Here is a 25,966-nt window from a genome sequence, read left to right as displayed (position 1 = left end):
AACTTGGTCAGAATCCTACAAACTTCACCTCCTTTGCAGCAGATAGTACTTACATCTCTAGTACTAGGATGCATGATCACCTCATTTGCCTAACAGTATGGCTGCGGAGGCTAACAAGTTGCAGGTCGGGCAGTGAAATGCTAAGGGGGACTCAAGTGCAAAGCTCCTTCCATAATCTCTTTAGGAATATCAGTAGGGATGCCCTGAGCTGGCTCCCAAAGCCTAGTGGCAGTCAGAGGAGATGGAAAAGCAGCTAATTGGGCCTCAAGCCTGCCTCGGGGACTGTTCTGCACAGCAGCACAGAGACTGTATAAAGTCACTGACACTGGTGGCACAGAGGAAACAGCAGCAGCAACTCATACATGCTGTACACCATGCACAGGGGAGTAAGAGGGGAGGGGAGATGATGTAAAGGGGGGCTCTACTACTTTCCTCCCTTTGCGCTCCAGCAAACCAGGCACAGATTTAAAAACCCCCTACTTCCCAACAAAGGGAGACATAAATTACCACTATCCTAGAGCAAGGAGGTCAGATTCCAGTTTATTTTTTGTGGTGTGCATTCCTTAGGGCAGATGGTAAGGGCACGAGCTGGCCCCTCGTGAAATGTATAATCCACATTTAAGACCATACCAGGACTGAAATGCACACTTCTTATTTCTTCCCAAATTGAATTCAGCTGTACTCCTTCCTCAGACAAATTCTCAGAAATATTTCAGTAAACAGGTTTTGATATACAGCCTGGAGTAACCTTTAATTAATTTGTACTTGTACACTCTGAGAAGCATAAAGCATAAGCATGCTCAGCCTTTAAATCATTGCTGTTTATGAGACAAATTTGACTTGAGGTGCTTGCCTTTTTTTTTTCAGTGGTGCAGAACCCAAAATTCCTCCTGATAAGGAAAGGGACTTTCTCTTTTTCGGCATAGGTGGCAAACCCACAGCCCATACAGGACACCCACATAACATGAAACCGTGCTCTCCACATCTCACTGCCTTCTCCACAGGGCTCAGTTTACAGAGCCCGCAGAACACAAACACCATTCCAGGAGGCCAAAAAAGGCAGCAGTCTCCTTATCTAACTCTGAGTGCAGGGAAATGGAAATTGTTCTGCTACTTGATGTGAGGGTCAGGCTGAGACACAGCAAGGCGATAGGGCTTGTTGCACATTAAGAGCTTGCAGGGCTCCGGCGGGCTCTTCAGCAGCAATTCTGTTCTAGTAGAAAGCCTCTGAGAACTGAGAACAGTATAACCACAGCCTCTGAAAAAAAGTTGTTTTTCTTTTACGAACAGAGACAGCACTGGAGCAGTGTCTCTGAAATAGTTTTCTTTATCTGTTCTCAAAAATGGTTTCTTTCTAAATCCAGTTATCATATTACAATAATACTATTATTAGCTATTGTGATATTTGTCTGCCAGATAACAAACAGACAGAAAGAAACAATTTAATTCCATTCCACAAGCTGTTTAGCCAGAGAAGGTATTTAATATGCTGCAAAAGCCAGTTGAACACTATCCATGCCGACAGCACTGGCAAAGCCTTCATTTGAAATTCATCAGCAGGAGAAAAGCAAAACCATAAAAGGCCATAACTGAACTCTGCATTATTGCTGACAGGGCTCGGGGTCATGGCAGACCTCTCTGCTTTGCTTGGAAGACTATGCCCTGCAGCTTTTTTTCCAAGAGAGCGGAGCGCTGTAAGTTGAGATATTCTTACCCCTTAACGCCCTGTAACACCCATCAGCACCCTTCTGGATGTTAGTACACCATAGGTTTAGCATAAAATTAAACCAGAAAAGAATGCCTACGTTCTCCTGCAAAACAACACGAGAGATTGAAATGACCAGAAATTTTCTCCTACTGAAACAGCCTCCCCCGCAGAGCCCTGGAACACATGGGCAAGGTCAGTTAGCTCAGGGGACCGGTGTTTGGAATTCACCCCTCCCCTGTAACACACACTGCGGACTGCTGCTCGCCTCCTCAAAGCGTGATCCCTCAGCATATTGCCCCTACCGACAACTCTGACATAAAACCAAGTTATTTAAAAACTGCCCTTTTGAGACCTGCGGATACCCAAAGCGCTGCTCCGTGCTGCTGTTCCCACTTTGCCAGTTGGGGTAACTGAGGCATAGAAGAGTAAAGTGACCTTGCCCAAGGACACTCAGGAGAATGGAGCTGGGAGCGAAACCAGAGCTCACCACTCCCACGCGAATGCCCTCAGCACAAGAACATCTCCTTCTGCCACAGGGCTAATGGAACAAACACAGATATAATGCATTCTCAGGAGCCCTTTTTCTAAACCATCTGCTCCTGTGCCTGAGTCAACAGGCTATTCGGATTACTCATGTGTTACACGTTAAGGCATCTGGTTTGATAACCGATTGAATTAGAGCTCTGCTACCTGTCCACTGAAAGACATAATAAATCTCAGGAGTCTCCCCAGTAAGACTGTCAGCAGATTCCAAGTCTGCACCAGGATGAGTTTGCGTCCTAGGGACTCCATGTTTGTCTGCAGGAGTCATGATGAATCATTTCTTAGAAACTAAGACATTGCTAGTATTTAACAGCAGGTAAAATAAAGGAATTTTGTTGAGAGAAATACTGTCATGATATTTCCTTTTGTTCATCAGAAGAAAGGTGAAGTTAAGTGTCAGGAAAAATAACTAAGCAAGGAGTTCTGGAATTTCTCCTAATAGAAATTACACTGAAACTAGATGGCTCTTCAAGGAATAAATCTAGATCAGTATACCGACACTGATGCATAGGGCAACGTTTGCTGTTTTTTTCTCTGTACATTTTATCTTGCTGTGAAAATTTAGTTTTGATACAGCTGCAGGGTTTTGCCACCAAGCATTAGTGGGAAGGCTGACAGCGGAGGTTACAAGAGCAGCAACAGCAACGTAAGACATCTCTTCCTTAACCACCAGTCTCACTGCCCTTTAACCATAAAATTGACAAAAATCCTTCAGCAATCCAGAGGACTTTAAAATGTTGAAGGTTAGAGATCAAGTCCATCCACATGCTGTTAGGAAATTCACTGCATTCTGGACCCTAACTGTAAAGAGGGAATCACATGGATACCGCAAGATATAATCTGATGCTTCTCAAAAGAAGATGAAGTTTCAGAAACATTCATGTTAGCACTTCTGAGCTGCAGTATTCTCTAGAAGTGTCTATGGTTGTTCTGTTTGCTTACACATGTCTGCACTTGCTTTTCCAGAGAGAACGCACAGTTGCTGACCACCTCTGGATCCACTCACTCTGAGCGGCTAGCACTGAGCCAGACTTCTCAGACAATCACAAAAAGTTCCAACAGTGCCACTGTGAGCTGCTGGTTATGCTACCACATTTCCTTCTAATAGAGTTTCAGGGCAAAGAGCTAATGCTAATACAGCACGCATATATGTCACTTGCTGAACCAGGATCAAGCCCTTCATATAAGCAATCAACAGTCCTACCATGTATTCAATGACTCTTGGAGTTAGTGACTATCAGATCTTGTTCTCAGGCTAAACTTGTATTTTCTCATTTTTGCTTAGAAAGCCTCTGCTCATACAGATTCTGCTGAAGGCATAAAAGTTAAGAGTTTCCTCACATAAAGTAGTTTCTCAGTCCCAACGCGAGTATGGAATCATAACCTCATGCAGGGAAGCAGGTATTTCTTAGAGAATTAATGCTATACTACTGCTGTGTAATTAATGCTACACTACTACTGTGTGCAACACACTTATATATGTGTCTTTAAGTACTGGGTTTATCACTGTCCAACAGTGCATGAAGACACAGTGCACACTATGTGCAAAGATGCTTAGAGTAATAAAAACACCATAATAATTATCTTTAGGCCTCCTCAGACAAATTATATTGCTCTTATTCTTCTGCATATATCTATCATATAGCTCACTAATCACGATGACATTTTTTATACAATACCACACCAGGAACAATACAAATCTAAAGGATTTATAAAAGACAAACAAAGTTGATCAAAATCAGCCCCAACGTGGTTTTACTTCTGTATTAACAAAAGTAAAAGATGTCAGTAATATCTGAAGTATTGACCAAACACTGATCATCAGAAAATCTCTGTATATTAGGCATGGAAACATGAAGCAGTTTGCCCAAAGTCATGAAGGAAGCTTGTGGAAGGAAGCTGCAGAACAGGCTGCTTCTCCAGTGCCAAATTCTTGTTGAATACTCCATTATTCTTTTGAGTCTTTGTCATAGTATCCAGCTTTAGCCAGTATGAAAATCAAGTTCCTTTTTCAAAAGTGATTACAGATTGGGGTATTCCTGTCACATAGCTGAAATGCTTAGAACAAGAAATTTGGTAAATTTACCCATAAACATCTAATAAATGGCATGAAAGGAATGAATATTCCTTGCTATCACTGCAGAGGGCTCTGCTTTGCCTAAATCAGTCCTGTCTTACACAAAGCTCATCACTGGCTTTGGCAACAGAGGTCCACTTCAATCTCACACAGTGCCTGCTGTAAATCATCAGCTCAGTTCCACGTCAGGCCATTTTGGTTTTGGAGTAGAAACATGTTGCAAAATCTCCCTAGAGAGATCACTCAGCTAATTAAATTACTTATTTAAGAGAGCTAATCATAACAATAGAGAGGAGCTCACATGGGCATTTTGGGACCAGTCAGCCCTTTAAAAGAAGACATTGCTTAACTTGGACCTCTCGCTTCTATTGTGGGTCTCCCAGTACTATTAGTGCTTATACAGACAAATTTACACAATGAATCAACGTGAAACTCAAGACTCAGTCCTTGTGACTCGGTGCTGTATGCTCCTCACCACACTGCACTGCCTATCAATTAACAAGTGTCCTCCAACTCGACGACATATCTGTGCACCTGGTGTGGGGACTGCAAACAGCTCACACGGGAGGCTGAGTGTAATGGACATTTTGTTCAGGGATATTCATTAAAATTGCAAAGGAAAAAAAAATTCCTTAGGATAAAGTTAGGTTTCTTACAAGAGCATCTTTTCCCATGGCCCAGACTGCATCAAATCATATACTATTCAAACTCTTTCAGTGTCAGAACCCCTGCTCAGTTAAGCTTGCAGTTGAAGTCTGAGCCTGACAGTGTAAGCAGTTCAATTTAAGATATCAGGAGCCAAATTCAAAGGAATGCAGGGTAGATGTTTTTCGCTAAAAGCCATTATTAAAAATCATTTATAATAATCACACTCAGCTATAGTTTACAGTCTAGGACTCAAGGTTTAAATCACAGCAGGATAATTTCCAATTTCAATCCTGGCAAATAAGCTCAGTCTTTTGTCCTCTGGTTGGAGGTAAGTCAATAATGTTATTTTTTGTGAAGAAAGGTCTTAGACAACCAAAAGCTTAAAACCAAGATCTTAAATATCCTCAAGAAGGTCTTTAGATCTTCTGCTCAAAGCAGGATCAGCTAAAAGGTCAGACCAGATTGTTCAGATGCTTATCCAGTCTGAACTTGAATACCTCCGAGGATGGAGACTGCACAAGACAACCTGCTCCCTAGCATGTGTTACAGTTCAAATTGAGTTTGGGAAATGCTTATTGGAGTCTTTCACATGAGAAGTTTGCCCATCAGCATGAAGACACTGCAACCCACATGGTTTTAAGGAGTAATAATAAAAGAAATACTTCTTTATTTCATTTTATATTTTACCAAATGCCTTTGATTTGCTAAGATCCAGAACAGACAAGCTACCTCTTTGAGAGACATAGCTCTAAGTTGGCTCACAGTCCTCCAGAAAGCAGATGCTCTCTATTTGTAATTTCCTTCAATGCATTTGAGACTCGGTTGTGGTCTGTGGTCAGTTAGCAGTATTTTGAGCACACAGCATGCACATAGATGTGCCTTTTATCAGTAAACTCATAGGGAGGCAGCTCACACAGAGTTTAGAGGCACTTATAAATAGCGGAGGGAAACAGAGCTGATCTTTAGTACCAGGACTTGCTCCACAAACACTTTTCAACGTGGGGTCAGGGCAGGGAGGGCAAGTTTCTTCCCTGTGCTTTGTATGGGGCAGAGAGAATGAACAGGTGGGAATTTAGGACTAAAGATGAGCTTTGATAGGCTAAGAGATCTCACATTTCACATATTTAGAGAAGTATAATTTCACTATTTTGAAGGGAGCAGGTTTTGGGGAAAAGTACCTTCCAACTTGCATGAACATTTAATACCTTGCAAACAGGGTGAAGGATTTTATCTCAGATTCTAACCCACTTCCTAGAAGGAAGACATTATTCCTCCCTTTTCCCATATTTTTGAGTACCCAGATGGAAGAATCTGGCCTTAAAACACATGTGTAGCAAACTACACATGAGGCTTTGTCATGGCTTTGGCAGTGCTGACATCAGCGAGATGTCTCACTGAAGAGCTTGGCAGTTTTACAAGAGGGAATTTATTCTATTCAGTTGGAAATAGACAGCTTGTCATCAGCCAAAATGTATGGCAGACTCCAGTACATTGTAAGGATTCTTCACTCAACTGTCCCAAAAGTGTCTCTGGGAATCCCACTGTTCTCTGGCACATTTCTTATGGAAGAGCAAAGCAGGAGGCTGAGATGTAGCTTTATAAGGTTATAGAATTCAAAGACTTTTAAACCAATTAACTCCAAAGGATATAAAACAGTAACTTATATAATAATGAGTCAAGGCTCACACAGTGACAAGATAATAGGATTTGTCGGCCTAGTTCTGCTAAAAAAAAATTCCATTTTGCCCAGTTAGCAGCCTGCAGCAGTTGCCTAGGAAAGAGTGAAAAAAAAGGGAAATGTAGAGAACGATTATTGTCCTGTGATTCTTCTAGCTGCAAATCAGCTGTGTTGGGGCTTTGGAGCCAAAAGCTGTACCCAGAACAATGTATATGATGATTATTCGGGGATCCGTTTTTCTTGGTGTTTAGTTTTAACCTCGATGTACTTCTGACCTGCACAACCAACTGCTGGAAGTGGTAGTACAATTTACCTATGCATCATGTGAGAAATACTTATTCTGTTTTCTTCTATTCTTGAGTTCTTTGGCACATTGCTGGAATCTACTTGATATTTATACTCATTCATTCAGTTATCTTTTAACTGCAACGAAAGCCACACATTAGGTGAAAGAAATTAATTTAAATAATCAGTAGACCTGTATTGACAGTATGTACAGCAGTGTGCACCTGAAAGACATTCACTCTTTAGCAGTCGATATTGTACTTGAAAGTGTGATTCTACTCATTAAACTTTGTATGTTATTCCCTGGCTTGCTGGAATTAATTTCCAGCCCAACTGGGATTAACAGTATTTTGCCATTGATTTCATCAGAGTCCGGTTTCCATCTTTGGCCTCATACCTGCATTGCTTTACTTGCTCAGTAGCCCACATATCTATTAGGACAGCAGAGCCAATGCAGTTCAGAGTGTGTGGTTAGCATGCAGCCTTGCTCAACTAGAATTCATCCAGATGCCTGGGCAAGCTCTGCTCTCTCCTGCCTTCTGTCAAAACTCCTCTGCAGGCTTTAGATAACAGAGCCTAGAAACAGACTCATCCTGCAGACTAATGTTTGAACAAAATCACCTTCTTCTCTTCCCTAGATTTCCCTGGAAACCATTGGCTGCATACCCACACCAAGGTGGGTTCATTAACCCTTTCAGAGCTAAATGTCACAGCTCTAGATTTTGTCTAATACTCAAGCTAACTGGTCTAGAGCTAGGCTGCAGCTTTATCTGCAAACATACTGCAACTGTCCACCAGTCTACAATTATCTGCAGCTATCCCCAGCCTGCTACAACAAACTTGATAGCCTGAATGTGCCATCTGACAAGGCTGTTTGAAGATTTGAAATACAGGTGTGTAAAAGCCCATATATGAAGGGTCCATAATCAAAACAGACTGCCTTTGCTCACTGGTTTCTGTCACTATAAAACAGTAGACAATGGTAGGAATTTCAATTAACAGGATAAAATCTCCCTCCCACAAGCAATGGGATATTTTCAAATTTACAGTCTAATAGAAACCACCTCAATCCTTTCTGAATTAACAGTTTTAAAATTTGCAGTCTAGCAAACATCTGGATGCTGCAGCATTAAATGGGAAAAAGAAGTATCTAACCAAAAAACGGGGACACGAGCTGTTCTTTTCCTTGTGTTTCTTTTTTTAAAGTCTGAGCTATTCTGAACCTCCATCTCTATTTAGTAATTTTTTGAACATAAAACACAGGATAGCCCTACTGAACTTGTTTATTTTCCTTACTACATGTCACTGCCCAGTCCATATATTTCTTAAAGTACTATTTTTTCATTTCAGTCTTCTTAACTTATCTGATTATTTTATTTATTTATTTTTTTGCATATCATCATATATAAAACAAATGTAGAGTGATGTCTAAAGAATAGCTATATATCTAAAACATTATTAGGGACTTACCAACAACCGTAAGGTTCACTTGTGCTTGTCTGCTCCCAAGTTTGTTCTCTACGACTAGGGTGTAGCATCCACAGTGTTCCTGCTTTGTTGATGATATTGTTAGCTTACTGCTGTTTTCAGCATTCTCAATTTTAATATATTCATTTTCTTCAATCTGTCAAATTCAAAAGAAAAAACAGTAAAGATTTTCTGGAGTAAATTTCTTTATATCTGAAAGAGCTCAGATTACAATACAGGGTTATTCTATTGAGTGTTATCTACAGATAACTTTATTTCAGCAGTGAATACATGCAGTTGGTAAAGAAATGCAGTGGAGCATTATAATGGCTCCAGTCCTGCAAAGGCAACAGGGAGCACTGCTGTTGCTGAACTCCACTAAGGAACAGGAGTTTCACTAACTCCTCTTCGACAGGCTGAAAGTGTAATTGGCGAGAGAACAAAGTTTGGACTCACATATCTCACAGAGACCACTGTGGAACAAGGGTTTAGTTCTAAATACCCTAATTCATTTGTCATTCCCCTTTAGAGGCCCAGTGTGCAAATCATCCAGAGCTGTGACTTCTACCCTCCTGTCTTAACCAGCCTTGTTCTGCACTTCCACAGAAATCAGGGTAACAGTTTTTTGGGTTTGAACAACTGAAGATGATGTTGCCTGAAATGGAGATGTAATGCTTCAGCTATGCACAGAGACATACAAAGAGCAGCTTTAGCCTTCCTATAGCATCTTTATTTTCTGGAGAGGAAAAAATAAAAATCTCAGCTGAATACCATAGGCATATTATGAACTAGCTTTTAATTGAAACAAAGCTATCATAACATAAATGGCCAAGGAGACTTAGATGTTAATCAGTATTAGCTTGAGACATGACAGATTATTTTAAAACCTCATAATGCTACACTGCAATTATAGAAGCTGTACACTGTGTTCTTATGAAACAAACAACATAATGTCAATGTCCTGCTTCCTCCCACCACTTCCTCCTTAGATAAGTGACTCTTCCAAATGATTCTCAGAATTTCATTAAAAATGAAGGCTATTTAGTTTGCCTTATCTTGTCTCTTATATTCAGAGAATAAAAAATTACAAGAGTAGGACTTTGCCTGCTTTCTCCTCAACTGAGATAGAACACGTGTTGCTGTATGCCCAAAAGTAACCTGAGAAAGATACTCCTCCAGTAACTCAAACAGAAAGTTAGCAAATGGGATTACGTAGGATTACAGTTTAAATTATACTGAAGGTTGTTCCTCCTGCCTCCGTACTTTGTTCTTCTGAGATTCTACAGTAGCTTATATGTTTTGCTTCATTAGAATTAGTCAAGAACCAGATCTATGTTATGCTCAGTGGTTTGCAATGGCTGTGGGGAACTGGAAGCTGGATCCCTGGGTTCCCAAAAGAAATTCACTGGTCATAGTTAAGAAGCTCCAACAATTGGCAATGTTAAATGATGGACTTTGTTCCTCAACTAATGAAGAGGCTTTCAAAGGCTTTCCCCTTTTTAGCTGACCACAATTCCAGCATCCCTCCACTAGACTGCCATCATGTATAACAGCATGGGTGACAACTTTGTGACATTCTCTTTCTTCAAGCAAAAGATATACCTATGAGAGACGACTCTCTTGAACTTGGGGGAATGTGAGGAAGGAACATGGAGCGGACAAGTCCCTCCTGCACACTGCAGCATATAGTTGCAGGGCTGAAATCACAACTCGCCGCTTACTGGATCTGCCCAAATAACTACTACAACTAGCTCCCAGGAAAATTGTTAAAACACTTGGGTGATTTTCATTTTTAGGACTGGGAACGGAAGAGAGTTGAAATAAACCACATTTATAGATGAGGAAGAAATCCAAGAATAAAACAGTGTGTGGTGAAGTATAAGTGAAAAAGAAAACAAAATAATGGTGCAGCACAGTACATGGTAACTAGCTCCCCATTTAATTTAATAAATGAAAGAGTACTGCCCTCACTTGTCCTCTTACAGTGCTTATTTTTTCTTTTCTATCTCATTTACCTACCATAATGAACCATTCTAAAATTTATATGTAATTTTAATATATGATTTTGCAAAACTTCAGATTGTCTTCTAGTGAATAGCTAAAGAAGAAAGTATAAAGATGTTAAAAATAACATTTACAAAGGAAAAAAAAAGGTGTAGAATCACAGATTAAGGATCTGATATGGGTATTATGAGCTGCCAGCCTCTGTTATCACATAGATTTTGTATATAAAAATGGTCTTGAAATCTATGTAAATAGAATTGTTGTATTCAACAATGAACTCAGAATTCTGCAAAAACCAGAAACTCATTTTGAGGGGTACATTTTACCCCCGTGTTAAGACAGAGCTCAGCAAAACAGGACACTCAGTGCCACTGGAGCTTCTGAGACCTACTTTTGTAGAAATGAGCAGGCTCCTTTTTAACTCCAGTCTTGAAACTAAAGAATTCTAAGAAAATAGAAGAGTTCAGGAGAAAAAAAAACATCCTTTCCCCTGAAGTAAGAGGTTATTTGGGGTTAGCAAAGATGGACTCTGGAATACCCTTTGCACTAGCAGACTGTTTTGAATTCTTTCAATTAAATGCTGACACATCTGGATTTAGAGTCTAAACTTCCTTGTAGGAGATGTTTTTATTTATGTTCTATAGAGTGCATAATGAGTTCACAATGAAATAAACAGAATAGCAGCTACAGTACACATTTATATTTGCTCTGTCCTAACATCGCGCTTCATCTTCCGGTTTGTACTTGCGTATTGGGTTATTGGATTTAAAGTGGATTTATTACTCGCTAAAGCAACTCTCTTCAGAAACTGCCCTTATAGACATATGTAACATAGTTCAATGCAATTAATTCAAGTAGAAGGAACTTTAAGCCTGTGCCTGAGGGCGCTCATGGGAACATAATTGCTGTTGTGCCTTGCATGGTGACATTTGTGTTGTAAGACATTTCACTCAAGCTTCTGGTATGGCATTTTGCCCCTCTGACATAACTTTAGACCAAGCATGGGTGAAGAAGAGGTTATTTCTCAAGGAGAGAAACATTTCCTGTGACAGATACTTTTCAGATACCTATATCTTTCACATCACCTATTCTTTAATTACATGGTCTAAGGCTTTTCTCAAGGGAATAGTCATTTTTTAGAGGAGGGGACAGGCAGCAATTGGTTTAAACTGTAGCAAGAAAGATTTAGGTTTGGCATTAGGAAAAAATTTCTAACACTATGGATATTTAAGCACTGCAATATGTTGCTAATGGAGGTTGTGAAATTGTCATCGCTGGAATGTTTTCAGCAGAGGTGAGGAAAACATCTGGCAGGAATGACATGGACTTTGCCAGTTCCTGGGGTAGGGAGATGGACAAGATGGGTTATTTGAGTTCCTTTCCAGCTCTATTTTTTCAATGATTGTTAAAACAAACCAGAAAACAACTTACCTGCTTACGGAATTTCATCCAGGTGCAAGTTATGGGTGCTGTTCCTACCACCTTGGCAAACAGTTCCACTGATTCACCCGCACGGACTTTTCTGTCTTCTGGGAACTGAGTAATCTGAGGAGGAGTAGCTGATAAAAAAAGAATAAAAATCTCTCTTTGATGACTATACTTTCTATTTTTCTTAAAATTCAAAAGACATACATCTCTCAACTCAACAGTTTCAGGGCAGCATTTGAAATCCAGATCAGCAGTTATGTGTTGCTTGCAATGAAACAATTCCGTGGGCATTGTTCATTCTACTGTAGTGAAGCAACAACGATTTACACGCCAGAAGTTTTCTCATGCAAGACCAATGTACAGAACTCCAAAAGCCAAAAGTGTTAAAACCTACTACCAATTCCAAGTATAGAGCTTATGAAATTTTGTGTTGGATTTTTCAGGAAAACTTATTTTTTCTTTTACACTTCGTATTTTTGAAGAATGGCTCCAGCTAACTTCGTATCAATTTGCACGTGCTGAGGGTGTCTGCAAACCTGCTCCCTAATGTCATCAACAGCATTCAGAAAATTTAAGACTCAACACCTGCCTATGAAGATTCTGGCTTCAGTAGCCAGGTAAACATTGTGTGGGACATCTGTTAGAGAGACAAGGAAGGAAATCAACATCTTTCTCCATCACACTCAAATTTTCCTGTGAGCAATGACAGATCCTTTTGTTTGTGTATAATAGTGCTTCTTTTAAATCTTGCAGTCCCATTCATACTTCTCCATGTCTGGATCAGGTATTTCTCCTCCTCTTCCCTCCCACTGCCGAAGTATCAATAGATGGCAGAACATCTCCTTTGCTAATAGCGCTGCTTCCTGACTCTGGGTTGTGGTGCTGAGTGTGCCAGACCCCTCGTAGCTGCTAGGAACAGATGCCAGAAATATCAGCCTGGACAACTCCAGGGTGAAACTTGTTCTGTTGCTTTACAGGAGCAGTGCACTAAAAAAAATATTTGAGGAGGAGAGGGGGGTATGTATGCAAGTTTGAGGACACTTTGACAGAAACAGTAGAAGGTATTCTCTAATATTAGACTGACCTCACTGCCAAATGTAACATTCCTGTCCAAAGCACAGGGCTACTGAGCATGAAAAAAAGTGCTTTCTTTTTCTTATCAATGTAATTAAAATAAACTTTTTTTTTTTCTCTACACTTGTTCTTTGGAAAGTGTTTTTGTTTTGAAATACCTGAAGGAAATTAGGCTGAGGCATACGTCTGGCAAAGAAAACAGCTTGAACAGTTTAAAAGTCTGACAAAGTTTTGATACACTGAAAGCCGGTTCCTATAAAGGAGCCTTACGAGTAAATTTAAATGTAGATAGCTTTGCCTAGGAGAGCGCAGAGGCATGAGCAGGTTATCATAATGCCGGTTATGAGGAAATGTAGAATCCATCAACTCCTTTGTGGCAGCTACTCATGCAGAGGTGGCATTCTGTGATACACAGAAAAGTCTCTCTCGCTGAAGGCTAAGGCGTGCTGTTAAAACACTACTGCTGTTTGGTAGGATCTTGGTGTAGTTTATTCGATAGTAACTTTTTTGCATGCTCATAATTTAAGTCTTAGTGCAATGTAACCTTAGGAAGGAGTTTGCAAAATGGACTTTGCTTTCCAGTTTTCTCCTCCTAGAACTTCATACTCGCTATTTAATCGCATATGCAAATAAATTTTGTAGGCAAACAGCTGAACTTAGAAACGTAGTGTCTGTTCTTTAAAACTGTATTGATTTATTATTTATTCCTACAGGATGACACATGCAACAAATTACCTGCTTTTGGAGGAGTCTTTGGAGCTGGTTTCTTCTTCACTGTTGCTTCACCTAGTTTAAAAAAAAAGTTAATTCAAAGGTGAGCTTGGGAAGGTACCAGCCTAACTGCAGAGCTTACATCCATAGCGGTGCTTTGTTGGCAGTTGAAAATCTACTATGTTCTTTCAGCATATTAAACTCAAGAATTTAAAAGTAATTTTAGAAACACTTTTGTTATCCTGAATGATCCTCAGAATATTCACAGTTGAAGCTGGAACTTTTAAAAAAAATCAAAGCAATCTGCTACACATCTCCCATACTCTGTCATACTCCATTCCTTACAGCACTTTAACTGAGGTGAAAAACCCCAGATCCATCTCATACTGAATTTGTGCTCAGATTTCCAGCATAATCAATGCTGAATGAGGTAAGTTAAATCTGGGAAAGTTAACATCACATACTACTTTTTACACCAATTGTGAGCTAGCAAAGAGACAGTGGTATAAAGGCAGTAAACATTGGTATCACGCCTCTGCTTCATCCTCTTCCCTAGGCAGTGACAACTTTTGCTATGTTCACAACAGAAAGGGTCAAGACAGGATTTGAAACCTGAGCACGTAAATATTGGGAAGACAATATTCTATGAATTGTGAATGGTAGGTATAAAGAAAGTAGAGAAGACAGGTAGGTAGAAAATGACTATGAACTATTTTTCACAAAACAAGAACTAGAGGCCAATTAAACTACCAGGCAGGAGGCATAAAAGAAACAAAATAAGTATTTTTAAATATAGCATGCATAAGCTAGGTTCACAGACGAGTAATGTTTTGCAAACTAAAAACAAACAGGTTCAAAAGGACACATTCATAGGAGTTAGGTCCAGTGGTGGCCATTAAATACAACAGTCTGGATGCTTTCAAACCACTGAATTCCAGAAATGGAGGGGTTAATTCCTTTTGGAGCACTCTTTTTTTTTTTTTTTTTTTTTTTTTATCTGCTATCCTAAGCATCTTTGTCAGAGGATGGCCTCTGCTGTGAAAGGACATCTCTTATTTTCTTATGCTCAAGTAGGCAGCTTGATTGAAGTAGTCTGGCTTTTAAGATGTTATTGCCTCCAACAGAGCCAGTATCTGCTGAGTGCTTTTGAATATCTGGCAGCATATACATAGATGCCTAGTGATAGCCATAACAGTCTCAAAAGGCTTGAATTTTTTTTTGTTTATTGTTTACTTAAGTTATTTCAAAGCAGCAAGACACTGAGCAGCAGAAAAAAAAATCCTTAAAAATCTACCAAACCAATAAAGAGAGTCGTTTATTTTAACCCCCTTTGCTACAGCAAACTACAAGCTGTGCATGATCCGAGGGAACACATCACCGGACGCCCCGTGAATAAAGAGCCATGAGTTGTGAACCCACCATGGGAGTCTAATGTTATAGCTCCAGCAACGGACAGATGTGAAGATCAATTTTAAGTTTTAGAGTAACTGCAGATTGTAACGGATGTGCTATAGGTTATTAAAAGACCAAATGCTATAATAAATATATAATGGTTTAGCTGTTAACACCAGTGCTTATTCAATTCATTCACCATGCACTGAATATAGAAATTGTCACTACCTTCTTTTTGTAAACTTCAATTTCATAGTCATTTTCTCTTAAGTATGCCTAGCTTTTATATGCTCTGTCTTTATTGATTTTGTTGGAACCAGAAAGACAATACTGGAAGGGTAGAGTATTCTAGTAGTACTTATGGCTGAGTCAAAAAAGAGTAGTTGGATATGTCCCAAGGAAGCCTTTCTTCAGTGACTGTCAGCTTACAGAACTAGTTAAAGGTTTAGATTAGTACTTGTGAGGTGTTTATTCCACTGTAAGTGGACCACCAGGACATGAGCTAGGTATCTGTCCTGCCACGTCTTCCATGGGGGCTTAAGGCTGTTTAAATGGAGGCCTTCAAAGAGCACTACTGCTCATGGAATGGGATCCACTACTTTTGGGCCACCAACAGACTGACATGTACCCTGGCTGCTGTTGTGACAGTAAATATACTTCAAGTTCCTTTTTTTCCTGCCCACGCTTTATGAGCAACGGCAACAAGTGGTGTTTTCAAAGCAACTTTCCTCTTTGTCGTTGTATGGTCACACTCTGAGCTGAAGCACTCTTTTATTTCAGGCTATAGTCATAGTTACATAGATGAAACTACTTATATGATCAGGTGCCAGCTGGAAGGGCTGTAGAGTCTGGCCTATCATCTATGGTTAAACATCCCTATTAATGGAAGTAATCTATTAATTATTCATTAGATGCATAAACCTAACTCAGTTATATGATTTAAGAACATGTAAATATTTTTGCCTTTGTGTGCGCTGTATTTGACATCAGATTCTCTGCTCTTCTCTACAATGAGAAGGAAATAGCTGTTGCGTATCTCCTCAGAACTACAATGGCTTTTAATACAAGCTAAAGCAATGACATGAATTTGATTACTTCCACACTCCATTAAGCCTGATACGAACAAAGAGCACCAAGGATGAGGAAAAAGCATCATTTGTCAAGTGCCATCTTGGCTTGCAGATACCATTGCTATTTTTCAGAAATGTCACTGCAAACAAATAGGAGGAAAAGCAAATTCCTTAATCCAGCATTATTTTCACTCAGCTATCACCTCTTGGCCTACATTATGTATTTGTTGCAGTACCTTAGTTAACAAGCAAGGTGCTGGTGGAGTCATCACAGTCTCCAAATATTCATGTTTCATTCTCACTCTTACTATCTCAAGATTTTTCTTCCTCCTGGCTGACAATGTCATTCTCTGCCTTTGCACAATACATGCACAGAATGGATATCTGTATACTCAGATACCCCTACTATCAGCCACTTTCAGTTCATCACGGGAGGGACCCTAATAATATAATTTGTTCATTCACAACTACAGTCAGTGACATTAAATTCATCACTGTTAAAGAATAATGTTTCTGTACAGGCCAGGATGTATAATGAATGCATAGTGTCCCTCCTAGCCCAGCAATAACTAAGGGCTATGCTTAAGACAGTTTAAAAGGCTGTCACCAAAACGAAGGTTTCTATAGCAGCAAAGCAAAGAAGATGAACCCATCACCTCATTCAGCTAGGGCACTGCATTTTATACGCAAATACAATTTTTTTTTGGTATAATTTTTAGTTTTTAGCCACCAGGACATTACATTCACTTAACTGAAGATACACAGACTGTCACTGGACTTCATCAAACAACGTAGATTGCAAAGGGTTGCTGGAAGGTCTGGCTGAATATTCTGTTTGCAGACACAGATAGCACTGAGCAGAAACGAAAGGCAAGGGCAGCGTGGAAGGGGATGAGTACAAGGATGTGTCTCTGGGTCTGTGACGCTGATTTCTTTGGCTACTAGTGTACAGTCCACTGTTCTTAGATCTTACTTAAGAATGCCAGCTCATCTCATGCATCTTTTTGAAATGCAACTTTTGTTTCAAAAGCTGCTGGAGACAGTTAGTGAAAAAAATCTAGTAAGATTATTCAAAGTTGACAAGGTCAAATTATTGTTTTCATTAAAATATTTGAGCCTCTTGGAAATGTTAGTACAAGTCTGCCTCTGCTGCTTTTTTTTTTTTTTTTTTTTAAAAAAAAAAAGACACTTTGTCTTTCTTTTGATATTTACATTGAAATAGGCTGAAGCTGAAAACCAGCCTGGAAGAAAAAGGATGTAATATTCTCTCCTTAAGTGAATCAGCCTTCTAGAAACAACTTAATGTAAACATTACAAGGCTGGTATTTACACAACTTTACAGGCAGGTTTGCCTCTTAGACAGCTTGTGTCTGTGGAGGGGACATAAACTAAAAACTGGAAAGATCCCATACAGGCTGATAGCTGGGGGACATTCGGTGGTGCCCTGGTGTTGAATTCGTGAGAGCAGATATGTTCAGAAGCCTCCGTCTTTCTTTTTTGTTTCCCTTTTTTGGAATTTTACTAAAAATAGGCATAGCCCTTCCCTGAAATGGCTCTCTGCACAACTTGCTTTAATAAAGCATAAAATAAAACTTCCAGTCTGAAAAAAACATCAGTACTCCAGACAGCATTTCCAACCAGTCCATAATTCCCACTGTCTTCCTTGAGGGACATACCTAAAATTATGTGCATATCTTCTACAGTGACGGATTTCAGCACCTGGTAAACAAGTACAGTAAATATCTATCTCCATTAACATAAGCAGGCAGGCATTTCCCTGCTTCTGTCTGCTGTGGAGTAGCCTCCCTTTAGCTCAGGATGGGAGAAGGGAAAATGACATACACTACTACTGTAGTCACATAGGAAACCATTTTTCCCTCATGCACAATTTTTCAGGATTTCATCTTCTGAGAAGAACTGCGTTGTTTTTTTTTTTCAGAGTTTCCTTTAAGAGAAACTAAAAAAAGAAATCAAGAAGTCATGTCTGTAATGTGTCAGATATCATGGTAACAAGAATATTCATGCAGGAGATGGAAAACACAGATTCAAGTCTCTTCTTCTTCTTCCCCATCTCACTTGAATGCTTCAGACATGTGGGATGTGACATTATGAGGTCTCTCTCCCACATGTAAATGAATCACAGTGTAACCTCCTTCAGACCCTTCTGGGGATAGATATCAGAGCCTGTTGTCTGTAAAGCTTCACTACTCACTGCAACGCTAGAAAGCATGGCATGACTGAGACCTAGAAGTACAGAAAAAAAGAAAACACTTGGCCTTGTGGTCAAGGCAATGAATTATTCAATTCTATCCCTGCTTCTGTCACAGACTTCCTTGAGGGTAGAAAAAACTAATTACAGGTATTACTTAGCACAGATGAGATGAAATAGTAGAAAGGTGATGGCTACAATTGTAGTAGAAAATGATAACACATCATTACTTACCAATTTATTCATATCTTAATGAACCTATGTGAATTGCTACAGAGAAAAATGGCAGTGACAACGCACTAGCACTAGTAGCTTGAACACTTCAGCAATGTTTGAAAGCTTAAACAGTTCTGCTTCATTGCTTCCCAAAGAGTAAATTCCTTATACTGTTTCCAAATAACTGTTTATTAACTAAACACAATAAAATAGAAAGCAACTCTGCTTACATTTGATGACAAGCAGATATTAGAAAACTAAATGCCATACAAGTCAGTTATTTGAGTTTGCGTGTTTCGGAACAGTTTAATAGCTTTATTGTTGTTTTTTTTTCATTAAAAACAACTGTCATTTTGTTGCAACATCCCATATTTAGTTTCTAAATCATGCAGAGATTGTCCTCTAATTGAAAAAAAATCCAGCCTCCTCCTCAAAACAAAAAATAAAAATTCAGGAAATACTCATTCTTGCATTCCAGTCAAGAGAAAGCTAGCATATACCAGCACACGCAGAGCTTCAACAATGCAGCGTAGTACCCTGGAAGTAACTCAGTATTTTAAAACAGCTCGGTTGGAGGAAGAAACAATTTCATAGCAGTTTTGTAGCACAGTTCTTGAGCAATTTCTGCAATTAAAGCAAATCTGAGCAGTGCAGAAGAGATTCAATATCAATTAGAGCTTTTACAAACAACCCAGGTCATGTGAATTCCACTAAAAGCTCTGGTGGGAGCAATACAACAATGTTAATTTCTTAAATATAGATTTAATTTTCATATTTCTCATGTCCTGTGAGAACAGCTGCAATTAGATGCTCAAATGCTGTGCCCAAGTGTGCAGGAACAGTAATCTAAACCAGATTACTTGCCTGCTGCCCATCTATTAAGGAGGAAAATATTGTCAGGCCATTTGGACATTTAGGAACTCCAAATGATTTCAGTGGGAAAAGCTGGGTGTTATGTGCTTTTGCACATTAATTAAGCCAATGAATTTAGGTCCCTTTTTACAGAGAAGAAACTTTGGTCAATGCTTCTATTACATGCCTCAGATCTGCAATTTCTAGTCAATGACTTAACTGGGAATTAATGGTGCATGGCACCTCTCAAGGCATGAGACAGTCGATAAACATTTCTGTCTTCTTCTGTCAACATACAGCTATGTAGGATGGACTGTATGAAAAACACATGGAAAATAGTGTTCTGTGCCAACATTAACTCAGAAAATGTCAGTATGGTGTGAGCTGTAAAGTAACCCGGCAGAGATTCAAAATGCATACCTGGCGTTAGCTAAACAGCGCTGAACTGGGCACCAAGGAGAAGTGATTTACACAACAAATTAGTGTTTCTCCGTTACTCTCTTTATATGTAAAATAACTGAATTTTCTTTTCACCTATGGAGGCAACTAACCTTCAGAGTCACCACGTTAAATCTGACATTGTCTTTCTACTTCAGCTAGTTTGGCTGACCTTGTGCCACAGCTACATCCATCAGTGCCATGTTTCATCTTATAGTGATAGAATGGCAATCAAGAAAAAACTTGAAGTGTTTACTGATTCAGTTATATATTATCTAAATTGGACATATCAAGCTTAATGTTTTAATTACATTTTCTTAAAATGGTTCTTGTAGACGTGGATTCTCTGACAAGATTGTTTATTGAAGAGTAAATAACAGAACTGTGTGCTAATCACTTGGCCACTGACTTGTAATTTTTCCATGGTAATTAAAATGCTTAGAATCCCACCCACTATGGAAAAGAATACATAAAATGATAAGGAGTCTTTTCTGACATATTTATATTTGTGACGTGCTGCTTCAGGGATGCCATTGCTCAGCTTTGCATTCAAGTACCCACAATGTTGAGAAATCAGATCTGGGAAGATAACAGTGCAGCCTTCCAGAGGATTTGATCTGGACAGTGTCACTGGCGACATTTTATTAACAACTGTCAGCAAGAGAATGCATCGTTACTTAACCAAAACTGTGTTTGACGGGAAATCAAACAGATTTTATACAGTAGCAGATATAAAAGATTTGTATCAGCAAGATACCAAATACTGGTAAGTAAAGCATTTTGGGCCCCTTTACTTGAAGGTGTGTGGAGGAAGTTCTTTTCTTTGACATAACTTTATTTTTAACTGAGCAGAAGAACTTAAATTTGTGCAATCAAATTCTGTGCTGGGTCATCCCTTCAACGTATGTGGTTTGGAAATGAGAACAGCGGGTTTAACAAGTGTTATTCAGATGAGGGAATCCAGAATATCTTGTTAGGTTTTCATACCACTGATTATGACAGGTGATAGTTGCCATTTCTTAATATTTACTGGAAGTAGTGCTGTGAATTAGCCCTACAAAAAACAGTGGGCATTTCTTTCCAAGCACTTTAATCCAATGCTTAGAATTAGGAGTGTTATTTTCTGAAGCATTAAAACCAATTCTGTTCTCAGTAGCAATGACTGGAATACAGGTTCTTCCTACTATAGTAAAGTTATGTTGCACGGCTCAGCTCTGGTAAAGTTTAAAAAATAACATCTAACTGTTCTAATATGCCTTTTTCCTCTGCAAATCTTGAAAAAAAAAATCCTTTTGGAAATTTCATGTTTTACGTATCTTTCTGGGATGACAGTTTAAAAAAAAATCTATAGTATTTTGGATATCACATGCAAACTGATCACAAGACTGAAGATCAAGAAAGTTGGGCTCTAGACGTGCAAGTGAATGTGCGTGATCTTGGGCTAATTACTCCAGCTATAGTTTACTGCTGTGTTGATCCTCAGCTTTAGACACCTTAAGGAGCACAAAATATTAGGAATCATTACTCTTAAAAATCTCAGGCAGCACTTTGATATTTCCATAGTCTGTTGGGCCAAAACCATTTCTTTAATAGGCACAGAAGATTTTGCAGGTGGCCTTGGTAATTGAAATAAGTAATTCCCTTTAAGTCTAATTTGACTTAACTTCTAATTTCATTGGGAATTGGGTGCCCAAATCCCTTTATAGCAGAAGCTTTGAAAGAGAAACGTTCAAGTGGAGAGAATTTTTAGCTTAGTACTTCTGCTGCACAGTTATGTCGAACTAGAAGACCCTTATATTACCTACTGATTGTTCTGGCATAGCGTGGAGTATGTAGTATGATAAATAATGAAAGGTTCCACTTTTCCACTGCCTATTCTAGTCTTTTATGTCTGCACAGAAGAAACATAACACTTTATTACTCTAACTCAGTAGCATTTCACATCAACCTAGAAAAGACACAAGTGACAAAACCTCTGCATTCTGCAGAGTCATAATTACTAAATTCTGCTGACAGAATATTCATAGAATCATAGAATCATAGAATGGTTAGGGTTGGAAGGGACCTTCAAAGGTTATCTAGTCCAACCCCCCCTGCAAGGAGCAGGGACATCCTGCACTAGATCAGGTTGCTCAGAGCCTCATCCAGCCTGGCCTTGAACGTTTCCAGAGATGGGGCCTCCACCACCTTTCTGGGCAACCTGTTCCAGTGTTCTATAACTCGCATTGTAAAAAAATTTTTCCTAATTTCCAATCTAAATCTACCACCCACTATTTTAAAACCATTATATTAATTGTGAGCAGAAAGAAATCCATTGTGATTTTCCTAATTTGCTATCTTGGGAGCAAACTTCCTGCAGGTAAACACTGCAAGCATCCATTCAGAGATATTGTTAAGCATTGAATGCTACAAAGCTGCCTTCATACATGTTTTTCTGAGAATAACTGCTGATTCTAAATCAGAGTCTAAAATATATTGCATTTCGAAAGAGGTAATACCTAAAATTTTACTTACTATTGGATTTCTGTAGCTTACAAAACCCAAGCTTCCAGTAATAAAATAACATTGTCAGAATGAGCAGTCAAATGACCTGGGTCAGCAACTATTCTCTCAGTGAGACAGATTTTACAGATTAACATACTGACAACGTTGATTCTTTTTCATAAAAAGAAGCGTGTTGATCTTTGCTTTCAGGAACTAAAAGTTAATTACTTTTCTGAAGGTTTCTACTAGGGTAGAAACCAAGGATCACTCAGAATTTATCTGAAGGGAAAAAAGGTTGACATAGCTGCTAATTGTGAAATTTGACTTGCACTTTCTTACAGAAGATGGAAAATAATGGACTTTTTTTTCCTGAGAAGTATTTCTAAAAATGATAGAGAGTATATAGTGTTGTGACTAAATTCACTATTCAAAATTCAGAATTTATTCAGTAGGATTATTAGGAATTTTTGTTCTCTATTTCTTCAATATCATTCCTTACACTCATTTGCCATTAGGACTGTTGGTGACTTGATGAGGCCAAAAAGACTAGAAGAGATCAGAGTAAAAATTTCTTTCCTTATTAGACTGGGACATCTTACTTCACAATCATTCTTTATTAACCTTCTTTTTGAGAGAAATACAGTAAAGATGCACAAATATCTGACTTGTTAAGCGCATTCTCTTTCAGGTAAGTAACTTAAAAAAAAAATCTCTACATCTGAAAGGGATTTCAGTTTAAATTGAAACCGTGAAGTCTACTGGATGGTTTTGTATATTTTACCCCTGACAAATGTACAAATATAACGCATTTCACGCAGACAAATACCCACACTCCTCAGAGACTGAGGCCGAGATGTTAAAAACCACCTGTGGAATCTCGGCAGCCAAATCCTTTTAAAATTAAATATGTATTTTCCCAACATTTTCCAAAAGCTCTTCCAAAGCCCAATTTCCTAACATTCTCTCTGGTTACCTTGATGTTTTCATTGCAACAGGAAAGGTATTTTGAAAAAAGGTATTTTGAAAAAAGAGCTTATGAGAAGTTCAAGAACGTTAAACGCTGATACAATAAGTCATGGAGCAACCTTAAGAAAAACATTCACCATTATTTCAACCTTATTGTCCTGATCATTTCTGAAGCCAGGGTTGCTAGCTGCTGTTTTGCTACCTGTACGCAACTTCCACTCAAATCAACAACAAGACAAGCAGTGATTTCAGCAGGATGTGGACCAGGTCATATATCAGCATATTTAGCCTTAGTTCCCAACTCACACTTTCTCCTGGGAAAGCTGCAATTGATAACCCTGCTGGGAGGATCAGAGGAAATGTGTGTGTTTTTGTGCATAGAAAACGCTATTCAAAACACTCTCCCGTGGTGCTTCAAATGGCTTTTAAACTTGCTTTTCTATTGATATTCAAGAACCAAATGACTGTTATTAATTGCTATTATTTACAGCATTTGAAGCTCAGGTGCAGAGGTGGAGCATGTCAGTGTGACCCTTCCCACACCCCAGTGGGTGGCTGGAAGGAAAGTGATAATGCTCAGCCAGCAACTCAGAAATAGCTGTAGCCCCGGGCATAGCTCTATGTCAGTCAACAATTCCAGAAGCACAATTATTATCTGTGATCCTCAGTCATACAAAACTGCACTGAGTCCTGCTGAAAGCAGCTGAAAATATTGCATGCTGGAAAATCAGATTATAGCTAATTTCTTTTTTTTTTTTTAGAGAGAAAGCTGGATAAAAGATTTAATGTTTCCATTAGAAACAACTAACTTTACAACTTTTTTTTAAGAAACTTAGATGGGAAACATCTTAGACAACTTTCAAAATCCAGTGTTTGATTTAAGAGATATTTGTATCGCATAGACACTTAATTTCAAAAGTAGTAGTGGCATTAGGAATTTCTAAACTGACATTATTGTGCTTCCTTTACCATTTAAAGTTTCCTCTTAATCAAATGCATGTATGCAGAGTAGCAAACATAGGAATCTATAGTTCATTTGTTATTTCAGAAAGCATTAAAGGCAAATAAAGCATTTAGGCCTAAAACAAGGAATGTAAAATTCACCAAACTACCTGCCATGGTTATGAAAAATAGGACAGATTATGCAACAGGACATTTCAGTCAAGATAACTTGCCTACCAATGGTTAAGACAGCATATTGTCTACATAGGACACAACACTACTTGAAGCAAACTACTCAAGAATTTCTGTGCTCTTCGGGAGGCAGCCAAAAATAAATCTGTGTCATAAGTTTATTGTACCATTATGGAAAACTGAAAATAGAGTGGGCTAGGTCTGAACTCACAGTTTTGGCACTTACTTCTAATACCGACAAGGCAAAAACTCATTTCATACAACTTATGTGCGAGGGTTAAAGGAACAGCACAAGCTTCTGATAACTACGCCTGCCCACAGAAGGGAATGACCACAGATTCCCAAAGCCCTCTTTTTTTTTTTTTTCCACTGAAAAAGAAGCAATCAAAATCACTGTCACTTACTCTCTGTTGGCAGCACAGGGGGCAGTGTGGTCTTAGGCTTCTTGGTCTTCTTCTCAGCAGGCTTTGAGGTTTTTGTGGATGTGGCATCTGCAATCAAAACAAATAATAAAATACAAATACTATTTTAAAATCAATAATGAAAAAGCTGCCTATTGTCCTGTTTCAGCTGGGATGGAACTAATTTTCTTCTCAGTAGCTACTGTGTTTTGGATTTAGTATGGGATTTGGTATATGAAGAACGTTGATAACACACTGATGTTATTAGTTGTTGCTAGGAGATCAAGGACTTTTTCCAGCTGCCCAGGTTTTGCTAATGTGCAGGTGCAAGAAGCTGGGAAGGGTATAGCCAGCACAGCTAACCCAAACTGGCCAAAGGAAGTATTCCATACCATAGACACCATGGTTGGTATGTAAGTGGGAGCTCTCTGGGCCAGTGGCAGCTCTCTCTCTCACTTGGGAAATTGTGGTTCTGAGATCGCTGCTCAGGATCGTTCCGAGATTGCTCTTGGTTCTATTCTGTGATCACTGCTCAGGACAGGCTGTATGGGTCATCTGGTCATTGGGCGGTGAGAAATTGTGCATTAGTTGTTTTGTATATTCTACTATCACTATAGTTTATTATTACTATAATTTTTAATGTATGTTATTATTATTATTATTTCCTTTGCTGTCCTAGTAAAGTGTCTTTATCTCAACCCATAAGTTTTCCTTTCCTTACGATTCTCTCCCTGATCCCACTTGGGAAGGGGGATGGTAAGCAAATGTCTTTGTGGCACTTAGTTGCAGGCTGGAGTTAAACCATGACACTTATTAACACCAGTTTGTTTTGGATCTTTGTCCAAAATTTAAGCATATTGTTGTCCTTTTGGTTTTTAAGAAAGATTTTCTGCACAGACTTGCTGGAGAATGTCACATTCTAAAAGGAAAAGAGCAGAGAGGGAGAAGCCCTCTACGAAAGCATCTGCACTGAGAACCTGAGAAAGCAATGAGACAAGAGGCACCATCTAAGCTGATAGTTCTATTTTAACTGAGCAGAACAAAGTACAATGTGCACAAAGCTGCTTTAGGCAGTGCATGGAAGAGAGAAACAAAGGCATATTTGAAGCATCATTTCATCCGAAACAATCTCTTGCCATGTCATTCTTCTATTCCATTGTCTATATTGTCTATATAGATGA

The 25,966-nt window shown here is 38.9% G+C and overlaps 1 protein-coding gene across 1 annotated transcript in view; it reads right to left on the bottom strand.

Annotated features, from left to right (window-relative positions):
* Positions 1-25,966, bottom strand: part of MYLK (myosin light chain kinase) — a 209,714-nt gene that overhangs the window by 34,164 nt on the left and 149,584 nt on the right. The window contains exons 18-21 of the mRNA XM_086750930.1: positions 24,789-24,875; positions 13,648-13,698; positions 11,842-11,969; positions 8,410-8,563 (exon numbers count right to left, since the gene is read on the bottom strand). Of these exons, the coding sequence (XP_086607056.1) occupies positions 8,410-8,563; positions 11,842-11,969; positions 13,648-13,698; positions 24,789-24,875 (420 nt within the window). The remainder of the gene's footprint in view (positions 1-8,409; positions 8,564-11,841; positions 11,970-13,647; positions 13,699-24,788; positions 24,876-25,966) is intronic.

This window comes from Chlamydotis macqueenii, chromosome 6 (assembly GCF_036417535.1).
Source record: "Chlamydotis macqueenii isolate bChlMac1 chromosome 6, bChlMac1.mat, whole genome shotgun sequence".
NCBI classification, from domain to species: domain Eukaryota; kingdom Metazoa; phylum Chordata; class Aves; order Otidiformes; family Otididae; genus Chlamydotis; species Chlamydotis macqueenii.
The sequence above is the reverse complement of the archived record's forward strand: the minus strand, read 5'-3'. Positions and strand labels throughout refer to the sequence as shown.